General features: G+C 44.3%; 1 protein-coding gene across 1 annotated transcript in view; it reads right to left on the bottom strand.

Annotated features, from left to right (window-relative positions):
* Nucleotides 1–2,323: 2,323 nt before the first annotated feature.
* slco3a1a (solute carrier organic anion transporter family member 3A1a) overlaps nucleotides 2,324–19,619 on the bottom strand; it is a 103,029-nt gene continuing 85,733 nt past the window's right edge. The window contains exons 4-10 of the mRNA XM_063197507.1: nucleotides 18,820–19,146; nucleotides 14,184–14,348; nucleotides 11,700–11,901; nucleotides 11,020–11,188; nucleotides 7,015–7,187; nucleotides 4,242–4,306; nucleotides 2,324–2,929 (exon numbers count right to left, since the gene is read on the bottom strand). Coding sequence (XP_063053577.1) covers nucleotides 2,556–2,929; nucleotides 4,242–4,306; nucleotides 7,015–7,187; nucleotides 11,020–11,188; nucleotides 11,700–11,901; nucleotides 14,184–14,348; nucleotides 18,820–19,146 — 1,475 coding nt within the window. The 3' untranslated portion in view covers nucleotides 2,324–2,555. The remainder of the gene's footprint in view (nucleotides 2,930–4,241; nucleotides 4,307–7,014; nucleotides 7,188–11,019; nucleotides 11,189–11,699; nucleotides 11,902–14,183; nucleotides 14,349–18,819; nucleotides 19,147–19,619) is intronic.

The following is a 19,619-nucleotide window of genomic DNA, read 5'->3' as shown; positions in this document are numbered from 1 at the left end:
GACACATCATCACCCACACCTACAGTTTATGATTAAGTGTATGTTTCAGTGTACAAACCGAATAGTAATGGTGGGGTGGCATCCGCGCCAATGTCTTATCCTGAGCGTTTCGCCCGGTGCGTAATTCCAAGAGCAGCGAAATGAAAAGGAAGAAAGGAGTCGCACACTGAAGCTGAATGCAAAATCAAAAACTGTATTAAACAAAGCCTAAAAAAGTAAATAAAACCGACAGACAAGGGACAAACGTTTCGGGTCTAGCCCATCATCGGGCTAGACCCGAAATGTTTGTCCCTTGTCTGCCGGTTTTATTTACTTTTTTAGGCTTTGTTTAATTCAGTTTTTGATTTTGCATTCAGCTCCAGTGTGCGACTCCTTTCTTCCTTTTCAATGTACAAACCTTCATATTCATCTAGGGTTGTTTGATAAAAAAAAACAAGCATATTGTCCATGTGTCTCCGAGAGCAACTCAACTGTGACTTTATCACATATTCAGTCACATACAGTACATACGCATTCACATTGCCGCACATGCACACTCACACGCACGCACGCACACACACACACACAACACAGAGTTGTCTATGCACATATTGACATCAAGCATGACACTAGACAATGTTTTCAAACTTGAGGTGTACTTTTCTGAAAAATAATTTATTTCGCAGAATAAAATAAAAAGATATTTGCCATACAAAAAAGTATAAGAAAGAAGATACAGTCTACCATTCTACTGCAGAGAGACATGTTTAGTTTTGTAAAACAATGAGTGCCGTAAAGCCTTATAGCGGTGTTTCCATGACCGCTACGGTGATCATGAACGCGGTGACTGCATGGCGAAAATTATTTTTGATATCCCAAGAAACACAGTTGTGTACCATGAATACTGCTGCTGCAGGTTACCTGTATCAGAATCTGTATCTGTTTGATTTTTTTTTTTTTGCAAAGTATCTATTAGAATCTAGATGTACAGAGATGTACAGAGAAAACAAACGTCCCCACTATGGCAGAGAGACTAACCACTTACGTAAAATGTTTCCATTTCAAAAATGTCATGGTTTCCTTTTACCTGAAAAGGGCTAAACATAATGGTATGTATACATAGTAATGGGACGCCATTAACATGGCATCGTTCACTTCTTTCCAATTATACTCACATACATCTCTACTCTGCTGGAATACAACATAATCTGACGCTTCTCTTTCGAACAATACAAAAATATATACACACATCTATTCCCACACCTCTGTTGACCACAAGGGACTGCCAAAATATCCTCTAATAATAAACATTTGTTAATCTCAATAACCATAAATTAACAATAAACAAACTCTCTTTTTTTGCTTTTACAATAGAAAGTCTTCCCACTCGTGTGCCAAAGCGGCAATATATTAATTATTTCTTCCTCTGGACAACCCTTTTACAATTAAGACGTACTATGCTTTAATAAACTATGTCAAATATATGAACTTGGCGGCCAAAGCCCAATGTATCAACCCTGGACATGACCTTTTACGTTATGCTACTAAAGCATTTCAAGAGATACAGGTTTCTGTGTGGAGCGACACCATGGTACAGACAGATATGAATTGTAGGATGAGAAAAACAAAAACATACCTCCTAAAAAAATGAGGTTTAAAAAAAAGAAGTAAGAAAAACACTGTGTCTTGGCCTCAAAGTTGCATACTGTATAGTAAAATGTATTGAGTTTGTCAGCCACTAACACGACTGCACTAAGACACAGTAATGAAGGCTACTAATGTACGTTTTCCTCTCCTTAGGTTTCGTAGTTCTACTCCTCTGCCACACGCGTTTTCAGAGGACTGGTCATGTGTCTAGATGACCGTCTGCTGCTGTAACACACAGTAAACAATCTGCTTTGACACTTTTGTAATAATCCTTACCTTACCTTACACACACACACACACACACACGCACACGCACACGCACACGCACACGCACACGCACACACACACACACACCTGTTCTTCTACAATAACTTGACTAGCATAGTCAAAATGAAGAAGAAGAGTAAGAAGAAAAACAATGGCTTACGATTGCTCAGCTAGCTATTAGCCGAAGATAAAGCCACTTGGTACAGTGGGTGTCTACCACAGATAATCACGAGAGAGAGAGAGAGAGAGAGAGAGAGAGAGAGAGAGAGAGAGAGAGAGAGAGAGAGAGAGTTTACACTGCGACTGGACGACACTCTAGCTCATATTATCACCCCTACGGAACGATGCGGATGGACCCCACTGATATGATGCAGTACTGTATAGCAAAGTCATAGCAAAACAAGTGCAGTAACAGTCTTATCTTTCAGAGTCCTGAACTATGACTTTTAATAGACAATGCCAAATAAAAAAAAACAAAAACAAAAAAAACTATCTGTAAAAAAGGACATAAAGATGATCCTTCAAGAGAATTTTTTTTTTATGATGAAGTAGCTTGTGTCCGAGGTCCGATTCCATTATCGCCTCCCAAAAAACAACGACAACAACAAATAAAAACAAAATCAGCAAAACAACCTTCGACCGACATCCCGTCATAACGACGACTATAAAACGGACTCCATGTTGTCGCAGTACTCGTTGTCCTCCAGGCTGTATATGAACTTTGTCCTGCTCCCCGGCCCCGCGCCAGGGCCGTCCTTACACAGGCCGTCGTTGGCGTTGTTGAACATGTCGGTGGGGGAGGGGTAGCCGTCGCTGTTCTTGATGTACTTGTGGTAGTTGTAGCGGAGACACTGCCAGGTGGTGGTGTAGAGCAGGAAGGCGATGACCTTGAGGACGATGGCCATGCTCACGTACAGCCGCCGGTACGACACGTTGTCGTACAGCAGGCAAGCGCCGCGCGACTCGCACTCCGTGCTCCAGAAGAGGCATGTCGAGTCGATCCCAGCACCGAAGATCAGAGGAGGGGGGATGAAGCCTGCAGACAGACACGCACGCACACATTCATTTACCACAGGTGTTACACTTGACACGTGGCCTGAAATCATCACAATGTTTCAAAGTCAATATAGCTATCTTCCAGCAAATGTTGAAGACACAACCCGAATTATGTAGCCTGGCAAGCCAGACTATAACATGGAATGTGCACCATACGCCAAGTCATCATCCTAAGCCCATCCCAATGACTGACTACACAAATTCCAAATTAGAGAGAATGTTGTAATTTGAGCAACTGTGATTATTCCCTATAGTGCAAGGCTAGACCAACCTACGAGGCAAACCACATATTCTGCCAGTAGGGTTTAGATTGAAGGAGACAAAATTACTATAACTAAGTTGTAATGTGTTAATAAATATTGTTTGTGGTGTTGTAGTAAGGTTCTCCTGAAATGTTTCAACAGTGCAGAGTTATATTGCATGGGTTGAATGGGCTGTAAGAGACTACTCTACCCTACATTCCCAAGCCAGATTTCAGGCAGCACTTGTGGCCTCATTTAGGACCCTAAGAAAATATATCACTGTATCACCATAGCAAGCAGCACAGTGCTTTCAGGAGTGTATTGTGGTCAGTCATGGATTTGGATTGTGTAGCAAGTGTAGCAGACTGTCTATCAGGAGCGTCACGAGGGAAAGAAGTGTCACAGTATACCCGGTAGCTCTTTCAGTGCCATGGACTTGAAAACGAGTCTTTTCAGAATGTATGGCACAGTGCCAAAGACTTGATATCAAGTCAATTGTGTTTTTTATGGGGGGTGGGGCCTTGACGTTGATCGTGTATGTTTGTTGTTCACATAGACAAAGAATTAAAATTTTCATGGCTCTTGAAAAAACACTCAAATGTTGAAAAAAGCCTGGCAACCCCCCGGTCTGAATTTGAAAATGGCTGGCACTCAATGAGTTAAAAGCAGAATGCAAGCATTCCGACACTCCAATTGACTGTGGCAGCTGTAGCCAGACTGAATCATATCTCATTTGCATAATATTTGCTGAAGTCCGACTACAAACTGTTGTGAAGCTCGCACAAATCGCCTCTAGTCGCCCAAATAGCTTTTGTCTCTTCTGTCGCCAGTAACTCAATACAAAGTCAATTACAGTACTTCCGTTGGCGGTGTTGCTCAAGTCACGTCTGGTCTGTTCGTGCTATGAGAGAGCTCGCTATTTTTCAAGTTTTAATCACTTGTGTGATCGTTTCCCTCAAAGCTTTCAGACATAATCTGATCTGAGCAGAGAGATGTGAGGATATGATTGGCTGTGTTTGATGGGTCTGATGTTCTCTCTCCAGTCCTTACCTAGGAGTCGAAGCAGTAGGAAGAGCACTCCAAGGGCATAGGACTTCAGATCCGGGCTGACCGTCCTGGAAGACAGGCAAGTTGAGCAGTTTGTTTATTTAACAAGAGGACAGCAATATATCAATAACATTTAAAACAAATGGAAAATATACAAGATTATAGCCATACGTAAGGCTTAATATTTCCATCTTTTGTCCCTTGACGGGTGTGAAGGTACTTAGGAAAGAAGTAAAAACAAGTGTTGCACAAATTATAATAATAAAAAAGTGTGAGATATTGCACACCTTTAAAAATAAATAATACAAAAATAAGTTAAAAAAAGAACAAATACCAGTACAGACTACGAGTTATGTTGACAGTTTTGATTATCCAGTAGCCATGATTTTACATGCTTACTAAAGAAATGTAATGTTGGTAATTTTCTGATTGTGCTGGGAATTGATCCAGGTGTGAGAAGCTCTGTATGAGAAGTCAGGGAAGGCAGCCAAGATGGCCGGTGTCCTGTCGATATGAGCTCCCTGTCGAGATGAGCTCCTTTAAGCTACTGAGCATGCGCACGCATGCGCACCTCCACGCCGCGACTTCTGCGGCTGATTGCCCATCGAGCTGAGCTACCGAACATCCGATCTTGAACATGTGAAATATCAACTGCAACAACGCAATGCAACGCTATTATAAGTAGGCCAAATAGGTGTAAGGTTTGCAGAACAGGGAGTCATCCGTGCCACAGACGCTGGTGAGAGAGATGCATTGCACAACCGCACTGGGTCATTTTTTTGCGCGCACCATCTCCATTTCCCGGCGCAAAATTAATAATCAAAACTACTGATTTAAGAAAATTTGACCTTGGCCCAATTTAGGCTTTCTCTCGTTGCGTTTCACTTCTCCTAACTAGGCCTAACCCAAGTCGTCTAAAAATGTAGACAGGCTGTCTCTGTTTAAGAAAATGCATGCAATTTCCAACAGCCAACGTTGCGTCAAACTTCTCTTATGCGGCATGCATGCCTCAAGCCCGAAACGTGCAGACGTAGCCTACCAAATGCGAAGCAAAAGCTCTCTCACTTAGAATCGTGTCATGTCATGGGAACAGAAGCGTTCAGCTAGGATTTACATATTTGCAGATTGTTCTCAAAGGAGCTGTGTTCATTGCTATAGCCTAGGCATATAAGCTATAATATTGAGTTGGCTATTATTAGAAACTTCTCCGGAAAAGTCTAAAGGCGTAGACGAGACACGCTGCTTATTTTAAAATAGCACTAAATAAAATAAACAATCAATAGGCCTTCTGTATAGGCAAGTTATTAGCTAATATTTGGCTATTATTAGAAACTTCTCCGGAAAAGTCTTAAGGCACGGACGAGACACGCTGCTCGTTTTAAAATTGTAAATAAATAAACAATCAGTATTTTATTGGCAAGCTATTGAAACGTCTCCATGGAATGAAAGTCAAGGTAGGTAATTTCGACGAGGCAGCATAAATAGATAGGACGCCACTGTCGAGTTAGGCTACCGGTAGCTCATCTCGACGAGGCAGCTCATCTCGACAGAACACCGGCACTTACACACGAACACCCCCCCCCCCAACTCCGAAGAAAATTACATTTGCAGACATTACATTTGCATATGTATGGACAAGAAAAGAAGAATCAGAGAGACATAGGTTCAAATGTTCAGTATATATAACATTCTTCAACATCCTGAGCCTGAACTTTTCCCCCTGCTCTAACGACGACGACAAGATACTGCATAGTGACGTAACGGCCTATTTTGACACATTATTCAAACATTTAATAGCCTGTGTATGACCATTATTGAAGCGTGATCGTAGAAGAAAGCCCTGAAGCTATAACACTTTCTGAGATAAGAATAACCTAATGGCTAATTATTATCAATGTTTTTATTTTTGCAAACTCTGTCAAGCCTGAAATCAGGCATGGAGCCTGAATACTATCAGCCCTGTGAGTGTGTGTGTGTGTGTGTGTGTGTGTGTGTGTGTGTGTGTGTGTGTGTGTGTGTGTGTGTGTGTGTGTGTGTGTGTGTGTGTGTGTGTGTGTTTATACCTGATGAGTATGATAACGGAGGGGGTCTGTGCCATGGCCCTGATCATGCTGTGTGTGTGTGTGACCCATTGACCCTTGCCTACAAAACCATCACAGGAACGGCCCCAGCTTATCTGAAGGACCTACTAACGCCTTATGTTACTGGAAGAGAACTGCGCTCATCCAGCACAAGCCGCCTGGCTCTGCCATCCAGTCGCTCTAGGTACTCCCAGTCAAGATTGTTCTCCGTTGTGGTACCCAAGTGGTGGAACAGTCTCCCAGAGGCAGCAAGACTAAGCACATCTCTTGCAGCCTTCAAGAAACAACTAAAGACATTCCTCTTTCGAGAGAATCTACTAGACTAATGCTTGAACTGGCCTTGCCCCAGGGCAGACTCCTGACATGATGTTTAGTTTAGTTTAGTTTAGTTTGTGTGTGTGTGTGCTTGTGTGTGTGTGTACTCGTTATTTACTCTTTATGATTTAAAAAAAAATAATTAAAAAAAATAACCCTCTTTGCAACTGCACTTGTTGTTCTGTATATATCTCCTGTGCCCTTTGTATTTGCTTGTGATGTTGGCTTGATTTATGTCCTCTTTTGAAAGTCGCTTTGGCTATAAAGCTTCTGCCAAATGCAATGTAATGTAATGTAATGTAATGTAATGTGTGTGTGTGTGTGTGTGTGTGTGTGTGTGTGTGTGTGTGTCTGAGTGTGTGTCTGTGTGTGTTTTATACCTGATGAGTATTATAACGGAGGGTGTCTGTGCCATGGCTCCGATCATGCTGCACGCACAGATGACGATGAGGAAGGTGAGGAAGGCCTCTTTGCAGCCGGGGGAGGGGCACTTGCCTGGCACGGCCGTCGCCAGCTCTGGGTTATCGGAGATGCACGAGCAGCCCGTCAGGTTCTGGAACACACAGGCAACACACGAGACAACGTTAGCTCCACTGTCATGCAAACAGATAGAAATGCAGACCTTTGGGAAGAGGTTAAAAAAAACGATTTCCTTTTTCTTCCTTTCTTCCTTTCATGAATTCCTGCCTACAGTTCAATACTGAAGGTGATGGAAGATCCTAAAATGTTCCCGGAAAGACCGACACAAATGACACTGAATGGCACTACAGTCATGCTATAGGACAGTGGTTCCCAACCTATGGGTCGTGACCCAACCTATGGGTCACCAAAGATCCACGGGGGGTCGCGAAGCCCTCTTGATTTTAAGGGGTTTCATTTTAATACCATATGCAACCCATGTTGAATAAATGACAAATGCATAGAAACAACGAAATTTAAGTGCTACATTAAATATTTATTCTGCTTTTGAACAAAGATGAATTGGGGAATAAAATGATAACTAAAATGAGTTTTCCCAGGAAACAGAGCGTATCGAGTGACTCCCTCTCATGCGAGCGCTGGTTCACCAAAGCTTACAATGGTAAAAATATGGATCCCTGAAGAAAAAGGTTGGGAACCACTGCTATAGGAGATACACTATGTAGAAAAACACTCAGTAGAGCATAAGCCAAAGTAGCCAGATCCAAAGTACCCCCCAACCCCCCGCAACACCCCACCCCCCGCCCCCAATACCAATTTCCTCAATGGGATGTCTCATTTCACTCCTGTTTAAAACCAACTTCATACATGTTATAAACAGTTTGATTTTGCTTGAGAAAAAACAAAAAACGAATGAAGCAAGACGTGTTGTTGCTTCTTGTCTTCTCAAAACAGGTGCACAACCCTAATTAACACACCGATGCTCTGATCATGCCAGTGCGTGTGTGTCACTGTTTACAGTGGACTGTAATTTCACAAGGATAGAGTCTAAGGAAGGATAGCAGAGACAACTCTGGTGTCTGGACATCCCTTTTAGCAACACTGCACATGCCTGCGGAATGACAATGAGCCCATTGCATCATAATCATATGCCACCCCCACCACACACACCCCTATCCCACACCCACACACACACACACGCACACGCACACGCACACACACACACACACACACACACACACACACACACACACACACACACCGGCACAAACACAGACACAGGCACAGACACAGACATAGACACAGACACACACACACACACACACACACACACACACACACACACCGGCACATATGTTCCTGCACAGCAATGTTAGCATCTGTGACTACCATCCGGATGGAACAGCTTCAACCAGAACAACAGCAATAAACAGGAAAAGGCAAACAAAGACACGGAAAAAAAGAAAAAAGAAAAGAAACATCTTTACTTTTACTTTATATTCTCTCTCTCTCTCTCTCTCTCTCTCTCTCTCTCTCTCTCTCTCTCTCTCTCTCTCTCTCTCTCTCCCTCTCTCTCTCTACAATACAAAAACCAGAGGCTTAGACATAATGCAAGAAATAAGGCAGTGATGTTGTGACAGGCGGGAGCTAATAAAGTGTCTGTGATTACATCTGTGAAAAGGTCATTCTCCCGCCCGCCCAGCTCTCCGCAACAGCACACTGATAAGGTTTACGGAAGGTTCCGGTAAAACAGGCCCACCGCTGCTGCTGCGTGTGTGCGTGTGTGTATGTGTGTGTGTGTGTGTGTGTGTGTGTGTGTCTGCGTGTACATGAGCTGAGTGACAGGGATAAGAGGACGGTGCGCGCACATGTGTGTGTATGTGTGTGCATGTGTGTGTGTGTGTGTGTGTGTGTGTGTGTGTGTGTGTGTGTGTGTGTGTGTGTGTGTGTGTGTGTGTCTGTCTGTGTGTGCGTGTGCATGCATGTGTGTGCATATTTGTGTGCTTTGAGTGACAGCAATAGCCCCTCTGACACAGCAGACATCTATTGATTGACAGACCCAAGAGGAGGAGGAGGAGGAGGTGGAGGAGAAGGAGAAAGAGGAGGAGCAGGAGGAAAAGAAGGAGAAGGAGAAAGAGGAGGAGCAGGAGGAAAAGAAGGAGAATGAGAAAGAGGAGAAGACCAAAACTCAGTCCAGCACAGTGCAGTATCGTTTGCAATGTTTGTCTACATCAGTGGTGGGGAACCTATTTCTTGAGGGCCATGTTTTGTAAAGAAATCACATTTGCAACACAATTAAAAAATGACCTGTAAGCACCAGGGCTTACTGGTGGCCCTGGCAGTTGAGGAGGGCCCGTTACCTGGACAACAGTCCTTGGTTTGGCCCAGTTCTGCTCTATTCCCGGCAGTATAAACTGGTACAGGGGCTGGGCTTAAGTTCCTGGGCTTAAGTTGCTGGGCCAATGGCCCGCAGTATTAACAGTTACATTTTCAGGGGACCTAGTGAAGGTGGGGTCTTTTGAAAAGGTGGCCACCTTCAATATAAGCCTAAAGTGGAGTTGGCTTGTGTTCAGAGTACGGCCCTTGGAGGACATTTTTTAAATGGTCCCTCGAATGGAAAAAGCTCTCTCACCCCTGGTCTACATGGTAAACAAGCACAGATAATGATAACTGGCTGTTTGTTCATGTGCTACACGGTACAGTACTATTAGATCTTTATAGCCAACGATTATCTGGTATACAGTTCTGTTAATATGCAGAGCAGTACAGTAATGGTCTGTGTGGGCTGTAGGGAAGAATGTATATCTATTTATCTTTAAGCATATCTGAATTTGTACAGTGTGTGTGTGTGTGTGTGTGTGTGTGTGTGTGTGTGTGTGTGTGTGTGTGTGTGTGTGTGTGTGTGTGTGTGTGTGTGTGTGTGTGCGAGTGCATGCACACAGATGTGTTTATGTGTGTGTGTGTGTGTGTGTGTGTGTGTGTGCTCCTGTGTGTGTGCGTGCACGTGTGCGTGCACGTGTGCGGATATGTGTTTGTGTGTGTCTGTGTGTACAACATCTGTTTTTTGTGTGCGTGTGTACAATGCCATGAGCATGTAAATCCAAGGGGGACAGTGCATTGTGTCATGCCATTAAAAAGCCATTAGGCAGAACGCCGTGTCCTCTCCCCTGATTCCTGGTCCACAGTGGCCAACATATGCACCAGCATAGGCAAGACTAAGCTCTATCCATCACGGACACGCACAGGGAGAGATGGAGACGAAGGGATGAGGGGGTGGGGAAGGAAAGAGAGAGTGAGAGATAACGGGGGATAGAGAAAGAGAGAATGAGACAGAGAGAGACGTACTGCATAGAGAAAGAGAGAGAGAGCGTAGGAGGGAGGAATAGGGAGCCACAGCAGGACAGAGAAAAAGAGAAAAAGAAGAGAGGAGAGAGAGAGAGAGAGAGAGAGAGAGAGAGAGAGAGAGAGAGAGAGAGAGAGATAATGACCTGAGACAGGTTCAGAGGGGCTGGCTAACTGAGGAAGTGGAGGAAGTGAGGAACTGAGAAAATGAGTAACTGACTGCAATGAGAGAGAGAGAGAGAGAGAGAGAGAGAGAGAGAGAGAGAGAGAGAGAGAGAGAGAGAGAGAGAGAGAGCTAATGACCTGAGACGGGGGAGTGGGGGTGGCAGAGAAATAGAGAGAAAATAGAGGGAGAGATTAAAAAAAGGCATAAAGAAAATAAAGACAGAGCTGGTATAGTTGATAATGACCTAATGACCTGAGACAGGTTCAGAGGGGCTGACTAACTGAGGAATTGGAGGAAGTGAGGAACTGAGAAAATGAGTAACTGATTACAGAGAGAGAGAGAGAGAGAGAGAGAGAGAGAGAGAGAGAGAGAGAGAGAGAGAGAGAGAGAGAGAGAGAGATAGAGAGAGAGAGAGACAAATGAAATAAAGCGGGACATGGCGCTAGTTTGTAATGACCTGAGACAGCGGAGGGGGCACGTCCTTCTTGTTGGTCTTGGTGCAGCCGGCGAAGCAGGAGGAGAGATAGGTGATGCCGTTGGAGCCGCAGACGGGACTGATGGAGGACGTGAAGCAGTTACAGTTACTCACACACGCCGCCTCCGGCCTCTCACCCACATTCAGTTGGCTGGAGAGAGAGAGAGAGATGGAGAGAGAGAGAAGGGGGGGGGGAGAGGGAGAGAGAGATGGAGAGAGAGAGAGAGAGAGAGAGAGAGAGAGAGAGAGAGAGAGAGAGAGAGAGAGAGAGAGAGAGAGAGATATTAGGGGAACAAGGAAACAATGAACGTGAAAAAGTAAGGGAGGTGAGGGAGAGAGGGAGGTGAGGGAGAGAACGAAGAGAGGACGGAAGTAGAATAAAAAGAAAATGGAGAGACAGAGAAAAAAGGGGAGAAGGACACAGAGGCAAACACAGAGTGATTAATAAAATGCAAGAATGTGTATGTTGTTTACCAAGTAAACTCATGATCCGTATGTCTGTCTCACTGGCCTTGAAAACATCACTACGTCAATACGGAAACAGTCAGTGCTTCAGCACACAAAGTAAAGTCAAGAAAAAGAAAAGAAATAACACAACGACACAATGGCTGTCTTGTCTTGTCTTGTCTTGTCTTGTCTGTCTCGCATGGTCCTCTCCTTACCCGTTGATCTCATAGGGGACGGTCACCCCGGCAACGGGCACGGTGTTGCAGCCGAGGAAGAGGAAGGAGACGTAGCAGGCTGTGGAGATGAGGTTGACGGCCATGGCCATGCGGACTGCGCCCAGCGCAGACAGGTTGAACTTCTTGACCAGGGCGCCACTCAGGAGGATGCCCAGGCACGCACACGGGATGGCAGTCATGCCTACAGCAGGAGAAGACAACAACAACACAGCCGTGGACAGCCATGTTAGAGATCTGCCATATATCTTAGTTAGTAGGGCTGGGTATCGCAGCCATGTTCCTGTATCGATTCGATTTCAATTCTTAGGGCTTTGAATCGATTAATCACGATTCAATTCGATTCGATTCGATTCATTCCGAATCGATTCAATTCGTCCCCTTCTTGGTGCCAGGATTTCCCCCAAAAGATGCTGTTGCCTATTTTCATATAAAAATGTCAAAGGGCAGTAGCTTGACAGTGTTAACAGATTGCTAATTTATAATAAGTAGGCCTAGGCCAAATTGACTAATACCTATTGGGTATTTTCCTTAGACCTAAATTAAACAAAAAGAACAAAAAGAAAAAGAACCAAAAAAATCGATTTTGTGCCCTGTGAATCGATTATGTGAATTTCGATTTGATTCGATCGATTATCGATTAACTCTATTATTTTACCCAGCCCTATTAGTTAGTGCACCTGGGATGGCAGTCATGTAGCAGAAGAGAACAGCACAGCCGTGGACAGGCATGTTAGAGATCTCCCATAACTTAGGTAATGTACACTAATGACTAATCATCACTGAGACAAGACAGGACAGATCAACACAGCAGGCATGTTAGAGACCTGCCGTATACCAACGCATCTTAGTGCACATGGGTTGACTGTATAAGTGTGTATTTTTGGTGCACAAATAAATGTGTCCATACATGAGACAGGAAAGAACAAGGTAGCCATGTTGGACACCTCATCCCTGAGCCAATCCCACACACCCGTCTGACTATATCTCACTGCATACAGAAAGGCAGTCATGCCTTGCACACAGACAGACACAGACACACGCGCACACACACCTAATGTTTCGCACAAGCAATGGCAGATTTGGCACAGGACACAAGACAATAGCTGTCAGTGTCTCAGACATCTCTGACAAATATGTCAGCCATTTGTAACAGGTGTGTTTTGATAACAATACAGTAGTTAGGAGAATTACAGCGTATACCCCAAAGCCCCCTTCAGTGACATAGCTTTACAGGAGGAAAACAAAACAGGGGAGTTTATGGATGTTCCAGGAAACGACCACAAAAAATGTCCTACTGAAAAGGTCAAATTGTACACCGAAAGTTGACAAAAACCTGTCAGAGTCAGAGTCACCATTGCTTTTCCAGAAATCCACAAAAAAAAATCCAAACCAGTGTGGTGCTTGTCCCGACTAATATGCGCATGGTAACCTGAAAAGAAGCTTAACCTTTAAGCCACGTCCTCAACACTGTCAATGAGAGGAAAGAATACAGTATTCACTCTGACTGGCCCCGTGGAAATGGCGTTTCACACACTTATCACTTATGGGGCAGCCGTGGCTCAGTGGTTAGAGCACTGGGTTGGCCACGGCTGAAGTGCCCTTGAGCAAGGCACCTAACCCCCACACTGCTTCCCGGGCGCTGCTCAGCAGGCAGCCCACTGCTACGGACTAGCGTGTGTACTTCAATGTGATTCACTAGTCCAAATGGGATAAAGTGCAGAGAAATTATTTCCCCTAGGGGATCAAAATTGGCTCCAATTGCTCAGCTGCAACTTCCCAGCCTGAGAGACAGTCTCAGTTTGATTCCTGACAGACACTGCAGCTCTGCCACAAATAAATGCAGCTCTCTGCCCACACTACAATACAACAGCAGAGCTGCCCAACTGTCACCGTCACTGAGAGGAGGGAATGTTTCACATCAATGTAAAGGTGTTTGCCTGCCAGGGAGTAAATTGCACCAAACTCCATATGATAATGGTGGTAATATGAAAGTGGTTGTAAGTTTTACACAACATATTTTACTCTTCAGTAAACAGTGAACTTTTTGGCTTGAATTTGATACATTTATATTGGTTCAATAACAGGTGGGAAATAGCTTACAGTTTTTTGTGCAAAATATTTCTTCTCATGATTTATTTGTCCATGGCTGGGAAATGGTCACACTGTGATCGATAGTAAACTAAATTAAGTTCCAAGCCCTGTTGCACTACAAGACAAAATCTCACAATAAAGGAACTTGTCTGATACATTAATTGTTTACTGGTACATGAATGTATTTATGTAGTTAGTGGCTAGGAAACATTCATTTCACATTTTACAATCGTTTCCACCCCAATTACGTCCAGGTTGCTTTCTCTTTTATTTGCTTCCATCTAAAGCCTTTTGGATGACATGACCTGGATGAAGGAAAATCTCCACAGAAAATGTTTGTCAAAGCTTATGTCCCGCCCCCTGGTTTCCTACCGAGCAGCTGATTGGCTGAGGTGGTTGTCAAGTTGAACTGCTGCTCCAGGTACTTCCCCAGGAAGGCTGCGAAGCCCGCTACCACGGCGATCTCCATGCACGCCGCCAGGATGATACAGGTGAAGACCGGGTTGGACAACAGGTGCTTCGTTACCTTGGGGATTACTGGAGAGAGAGAAAGAGAGAGAGAGAGAGAGAGAGAGAGAGAGAGAGAGAGAGAGAGAGAGAGAGAGAGAGAGAGAGAGAGAGAGAGAGAGAGTTTAGTTTAGAAACTTAATTTATCCCTATGTGCAATGTTTTGTCTGCAAATGAGAGTAAGTTTTTTGCCAATCTGCTATGACATGACCAAGTAGCCATAGTGAATACAAACACTGACTGCACTAACATTACACATGAACCACAGAAAAATGACAGGAGGGTTGCAGAAGGACGAAGAGGGACACAGAGAGAATGAGAGAGAAGAATGAGAACAAGAAAGACAGAAAGTAATAGACGAAGAGAAATGAAGAGAAAACAGTGGGGTGGCATATTAAAGACTGTGCTGAGGCAGTCATGATGATGATGGGGTGGTGTATTAAAGATAGTGCTGGGGCGCTTGCAATGATTGCTCTACTAATTATTGGTTTTCCTGATGGAGACTCATGTCGTTTTGGGGACCGTTAGAGATGCCTCATTTGCCTACAGCAATAATACAGTATTAACTCTGACTGGCCCTATGGAAATGGCATTACACACACACACACACACACACGCACGCACGCACGCACACCCACACACACACACACTTACGTATCCTGCTGACTTAACACTTTTCTTTCTCTCCATCTAAGCTGCAACTTCTCAGCCTGAGAGACAAACTCAGTTTGATTCCTGATTCCTGACAGATTCAATGCAGCTCTGCCACAATTAAATGCATCTCTCTGCCCACACTAAAACACATCAGCAGCACTGCACAACTCGAAACACAAACACACCCACAGGCCAGATGGCTATCTACTAGGTTCTTAAAAAGTTTACATTTAACTTTCAAATACATTTTTTAAAAATCAGGTTTAACTTGAGGATTCTTAAAAGCAAGACGTCCTCCTTGTTTCTCTGTGTGTGACTCACAGACTGCATGAATACAGTCCTTATTTTTCATAGGATATCTAACTCCCCTTGTTTGCAACCTCTGACTGTGGCTTAAGCTTATCACTATTGACTTTGTGTGGGTTACACTCAAGTTTGGTTTCTGAAAAGGATTTAATTTACTTTACAATGTACTTGTGTAGATCAAATTATTGACCTTAGCATATAAATAAGACAACAACCCAACTTTCAGGACATTGTGGCAGCCCATATCTGCCACATGGCAAAGGATTTCCATTGTGGCATACAGGTAGCCTCTCTGCCTGTGGGGTAGCCTCACTAGCTGTGTGCGGGCTGCAGTTACTGCTATCCTTCCGTTGCGCTTGACTAGCGAGGCATCTAATTGGACTCCCAAGTGGCTTAAAACCCTTCCAACAGCCACATGAGACAACCAGTGGTGGTTTTCCGACATTAAACTTTAAGACAATTTTTTATTTACTTCTTAAAAAAACCCCAAAAAAAACAGCTTTCCGTTCTAGTAAAAGCTCTTTTTTCCTCCAGTAAATTATTAGCAGGGCATCTCATCCTCTCCATCCGCTCACTTCATCATCTTTGTAACGCCTTGACAGAAGTGGGTGGGTGACGTCAAGTGGGTTGTTTCTTGCAAACTGTGTGGCAGTTTTAATTTGGCAGAAAACATTTTGTTTTTGTTCAGGATGACTTTTTTTTATCCGAGACTGGAAAGTAAACAGCATTCTCCCTGGCTGTAGCCTGCTGTTCTCATTGCAAATTAAACCTGGCATTGTTCTCAAACACAGCAGAACCTCTTCTTCTCAAAAACGAACTATACTAATCAGCTAACAGCACACACACACACACACACACACACACACACACACACACACACACACACACACACACACACACACACACACACACACACACACACACACACACACACACACACACACACACACACACACACACACACACACACACACACACACACACACTCCATGAGCATTTTAAGGGGGGGGTTACAGTTAGTTAGCTTCCCAAATCTAAGGCTCCTGCTGCAGCCTGACTGAGGACAGAAGTTTCTTGCTAGTTGGAAAGGGAAAATCTCCCAGGACACACTCAGCTGAGTATAGAAATGGGAACGCTTCTTAAAATTGGTAAACACTACAGATAATTACTGATTTCTCCAGGGTGCTCCTTTTTTTCTCCCAATCTCTATACAATGGTGTTAGCAATATCATGTTTATGTCTTATTTCTGTGAGTCACAGACAAAACTGTCCTGTCTGCTAAACTTGAAGTAATAGAGCTTGAAAGTCCCGCCCCTTAGTTCCGCATTTCACGGGACCTAAGCTGACCATCTAACAACGTGGTAGCGAGTAAATATCTTCCGATCTCAGTCATTACATGCGCTGGGCTACAAATATGCTGTTTAAGAGGCTAGATAAAGATTATTCATGCAGAAGTATCAATGTTTTGTTCCGAGGCCGTCTGCATGAAACATTTTAAGAAACACAGCTTTCTAAAAAGTGTAGGGGTTCGTACGAAAAATTGAACAAAAATATCAGAAACAACAAATGTGGAGCTCGTGGCACAACTCAAAGGGGATAGAAATATCATTTTAATACCGCCGTTGGATTACATGCTACGATTTTCGACTGAAAATGCCGTTGAGGTCCCATGAAATCAGGGGAAGTGACGTCACTTTCAAGCTCTATGTAGGCCTACATGCAGTGGCACTGTCACGGCCCCCTCCACATCCCACCAAGGATAGCCATGACAGAGAGCAGCAATGGCAGCCAGAGACTACGTACGTATATACAATCATAAATTATAATAGTGTAGTAGTGTATGCACACGCTGTTGCGAATATCGCGACTGTATGCCTGAGGGACCCTCTTGCCTTGTGGTTCCCAAACTGGGGGTCACAGAGGTACTGAAGGGGGCAGTCATGAGGGGCATTGCATTAAAACGGGAAATCCACAAGTTAATAGCTAACGGCAAAAAAATGTCCATAATCCTTAATTCCATATCACTCGTATGGTTAATAGATGTATTGTCCTGTGGGTTTCTTTGGATTAGCGGACAAACTATTCATGGAAAATCTAGCAGGACAAAAAAGTTGCCCAGCCGAAAATATTCTGAAGTCCAAAAGAGAGTCCACGCTGAAAAAGTTTGGGAACCGGCTGCTCTAGCCTATGGGTGTTGGAGTGGTTATGTTGATTTCCTATGCGAGTGAGTGAGAGAGAGTGCTTTAATGCGGGTGACCCACCGTATGCACAAGCTACTCACACAGCCATCGCATTAATCATTCATGACAACGAGCCCCTTATGTACTGTAAGCTACAAGTGCCTCAATGGCCCCCTAATCTTGAACACATCTAGCCGAGCAGGCGCGACATGGCCCTCACACACGGGCAGAATTGAATTAGGCCTGAGTAAATTGCTGTGTATTACTGGTAAGGGGCTTGAAGGGCTTTCCTGGACGGTATTGGAGGCAGAAGGAGGGAGGAGTAATTAAAGGGACACTGTGCAGGAAATGGTCAAAAAAAGGTACTGCAACTATGGTGCTCATTGAAACTGGGCTGCCTATTGCCAAATTTGATCTTTTCATGAAAGTTTACCAAATAATAAACTATTATTTCCGAGTATGGCCCCAAGTACAGTCATTTTTGCAGCTAAAAATGGCAATTTCTGGACATTCAAAATGGTGGACCATGGAGAAGATCCCCCTTTTCATGTATGAAAATTGCAATTTTTTTCAGTCATACTGAATACTTAGAATTTGATGGTGGTGGTAAGTATTCATGAAAAAGGTAACATTAGTGAATCGGTAGCATGAATTCTGGAAATAAACAACAAAAAATCTCACACAGTGTCCCTTTAAGCATGATGTAGTGAGGTGAGGTGAGGTGAGGTGCAGACTAGCTCTAGCAGAGACAGCTGCCAAAGGATTGGCTATGCTGCTTACCCCATGCATGGGGTGGATTTCCTATATGAGGACAGAAGTACAAGCTTCCAAAATGTGTTTGCTAGGACTATCTTTACAATACTTACTACATCCATAATTCAATACCACTGTATAGCATTGCAAATGGGCTCCACTCATTGACCCCATCCACTTCCTCAAAGTTAAGAGAAAGTCAACACTCTTACCTGCACTACAGTGGTGTAGTCTACGTAGAACGCGGGTTTAAGGAGTATATCCGCTTCTAAATTTCAGGGATTTCAGTATACCCACTTAAAATTGATTGATCCATTATATTGTATAGCACAAATATATACAGTATACCCACTTCCAAAAATGCTTAAGTGTACAGTATACCCACCATAAAAAAGTAGACTACACCACTGCTGCACTATGACCAGGGCTTTACCCAGTAGGCCAACTCTACCTTACCTTGACATCATTCAAAGGCAAAATTAGGTTTGTTTGTCGAGGTGTGCCGCCACCCTCTTGATGGGCTCAATGTGATGCAATGTAATTGGTATTATATAATGCAATGCAATGTAATATGATGTGGTGTAGTAGTGTAGTGATCTGAGCTGCACCTCTGAGCTGTTGGCAGCAGGAGGCGCCGCTGCTGTTGTTGGTGGTGCTGTTGTCGAGGTGCGACGCCACGCCGTTGCTGCTGGGCTTCTGCTGCTCGTAGTCCTGCGAGAGGCTGGGGGACAGCATGGCCTGTTCGCTCTCGGCCCGCGTGGTGCCGTGGTGGCCGTGGCCGCTCGAGGGCTCGCCGTGGGACTCGTGCGTGGGCAGCGTCTGGGGGAAGCCGAACATGAAGAGGGCGGAGAAGAAGAGTAAGGCACCGCACAGCAGGAAGCCGCCCCACCACGCGCCGATCCAGCGCGGGTCCTCTTGCGTGATGTCCAGCTTAGCTGCAGAGAGGAGAGAGGAGGAGAGGAGGGAGGAGGATACATGTTAAAACCAAAGCAAGAAACAGCCCCACCATGTGCCAATCCAGCGTGGGTCGTGACGTCCATCTAAACCATGGGTGGGAATGGGAAACCTTCTTCATTCGAGGGGCCACTTCAAATTTTGAAAAGGGCTATTCCTCCAACAAGCTGTGTGTCAAAGTGCACGGAAATAACAGAAGCTCTCACTGTCCACCAGCGCACAGTGTTTGAATATGTGTGTTAATATGCCAGTGTGTGTGTGTGTGTGTGTGTGTGTGTGTGTGTGTGTGTGTGTGTGTGTGTGTGTGTGTGTGTGTGTGTGTGTGTGTGTGTGTACACGCTATTGCCTTCAACACATTGTGAGCAGCCAGCTAGCGTTTCATAATAAACTTTGACAACATTCATCCATAGGCCCCCATACCATAATAGCTGCCTAATATGCTCTTCACATCCAC

Source organism: Engraulis encrasicolus, chromosome 4 (assembly GCF_034702125.1).
Source record: "Engraulis encrasicolus isolate BLACKSEA-1 chromosome 4, IST_EnEncr_1.0, whole genome shotgun sequence".
Classification (NCBI taxonomy): Eukaryota; Metazoa; Chordata; class Actinopteri; order Clupeiformes; family Engraulidae; genus Engraulis; species Engraulis encrasicolus.
This window is presented reverse-complemented; position numbering and strand designations above follow the sequence as displayed.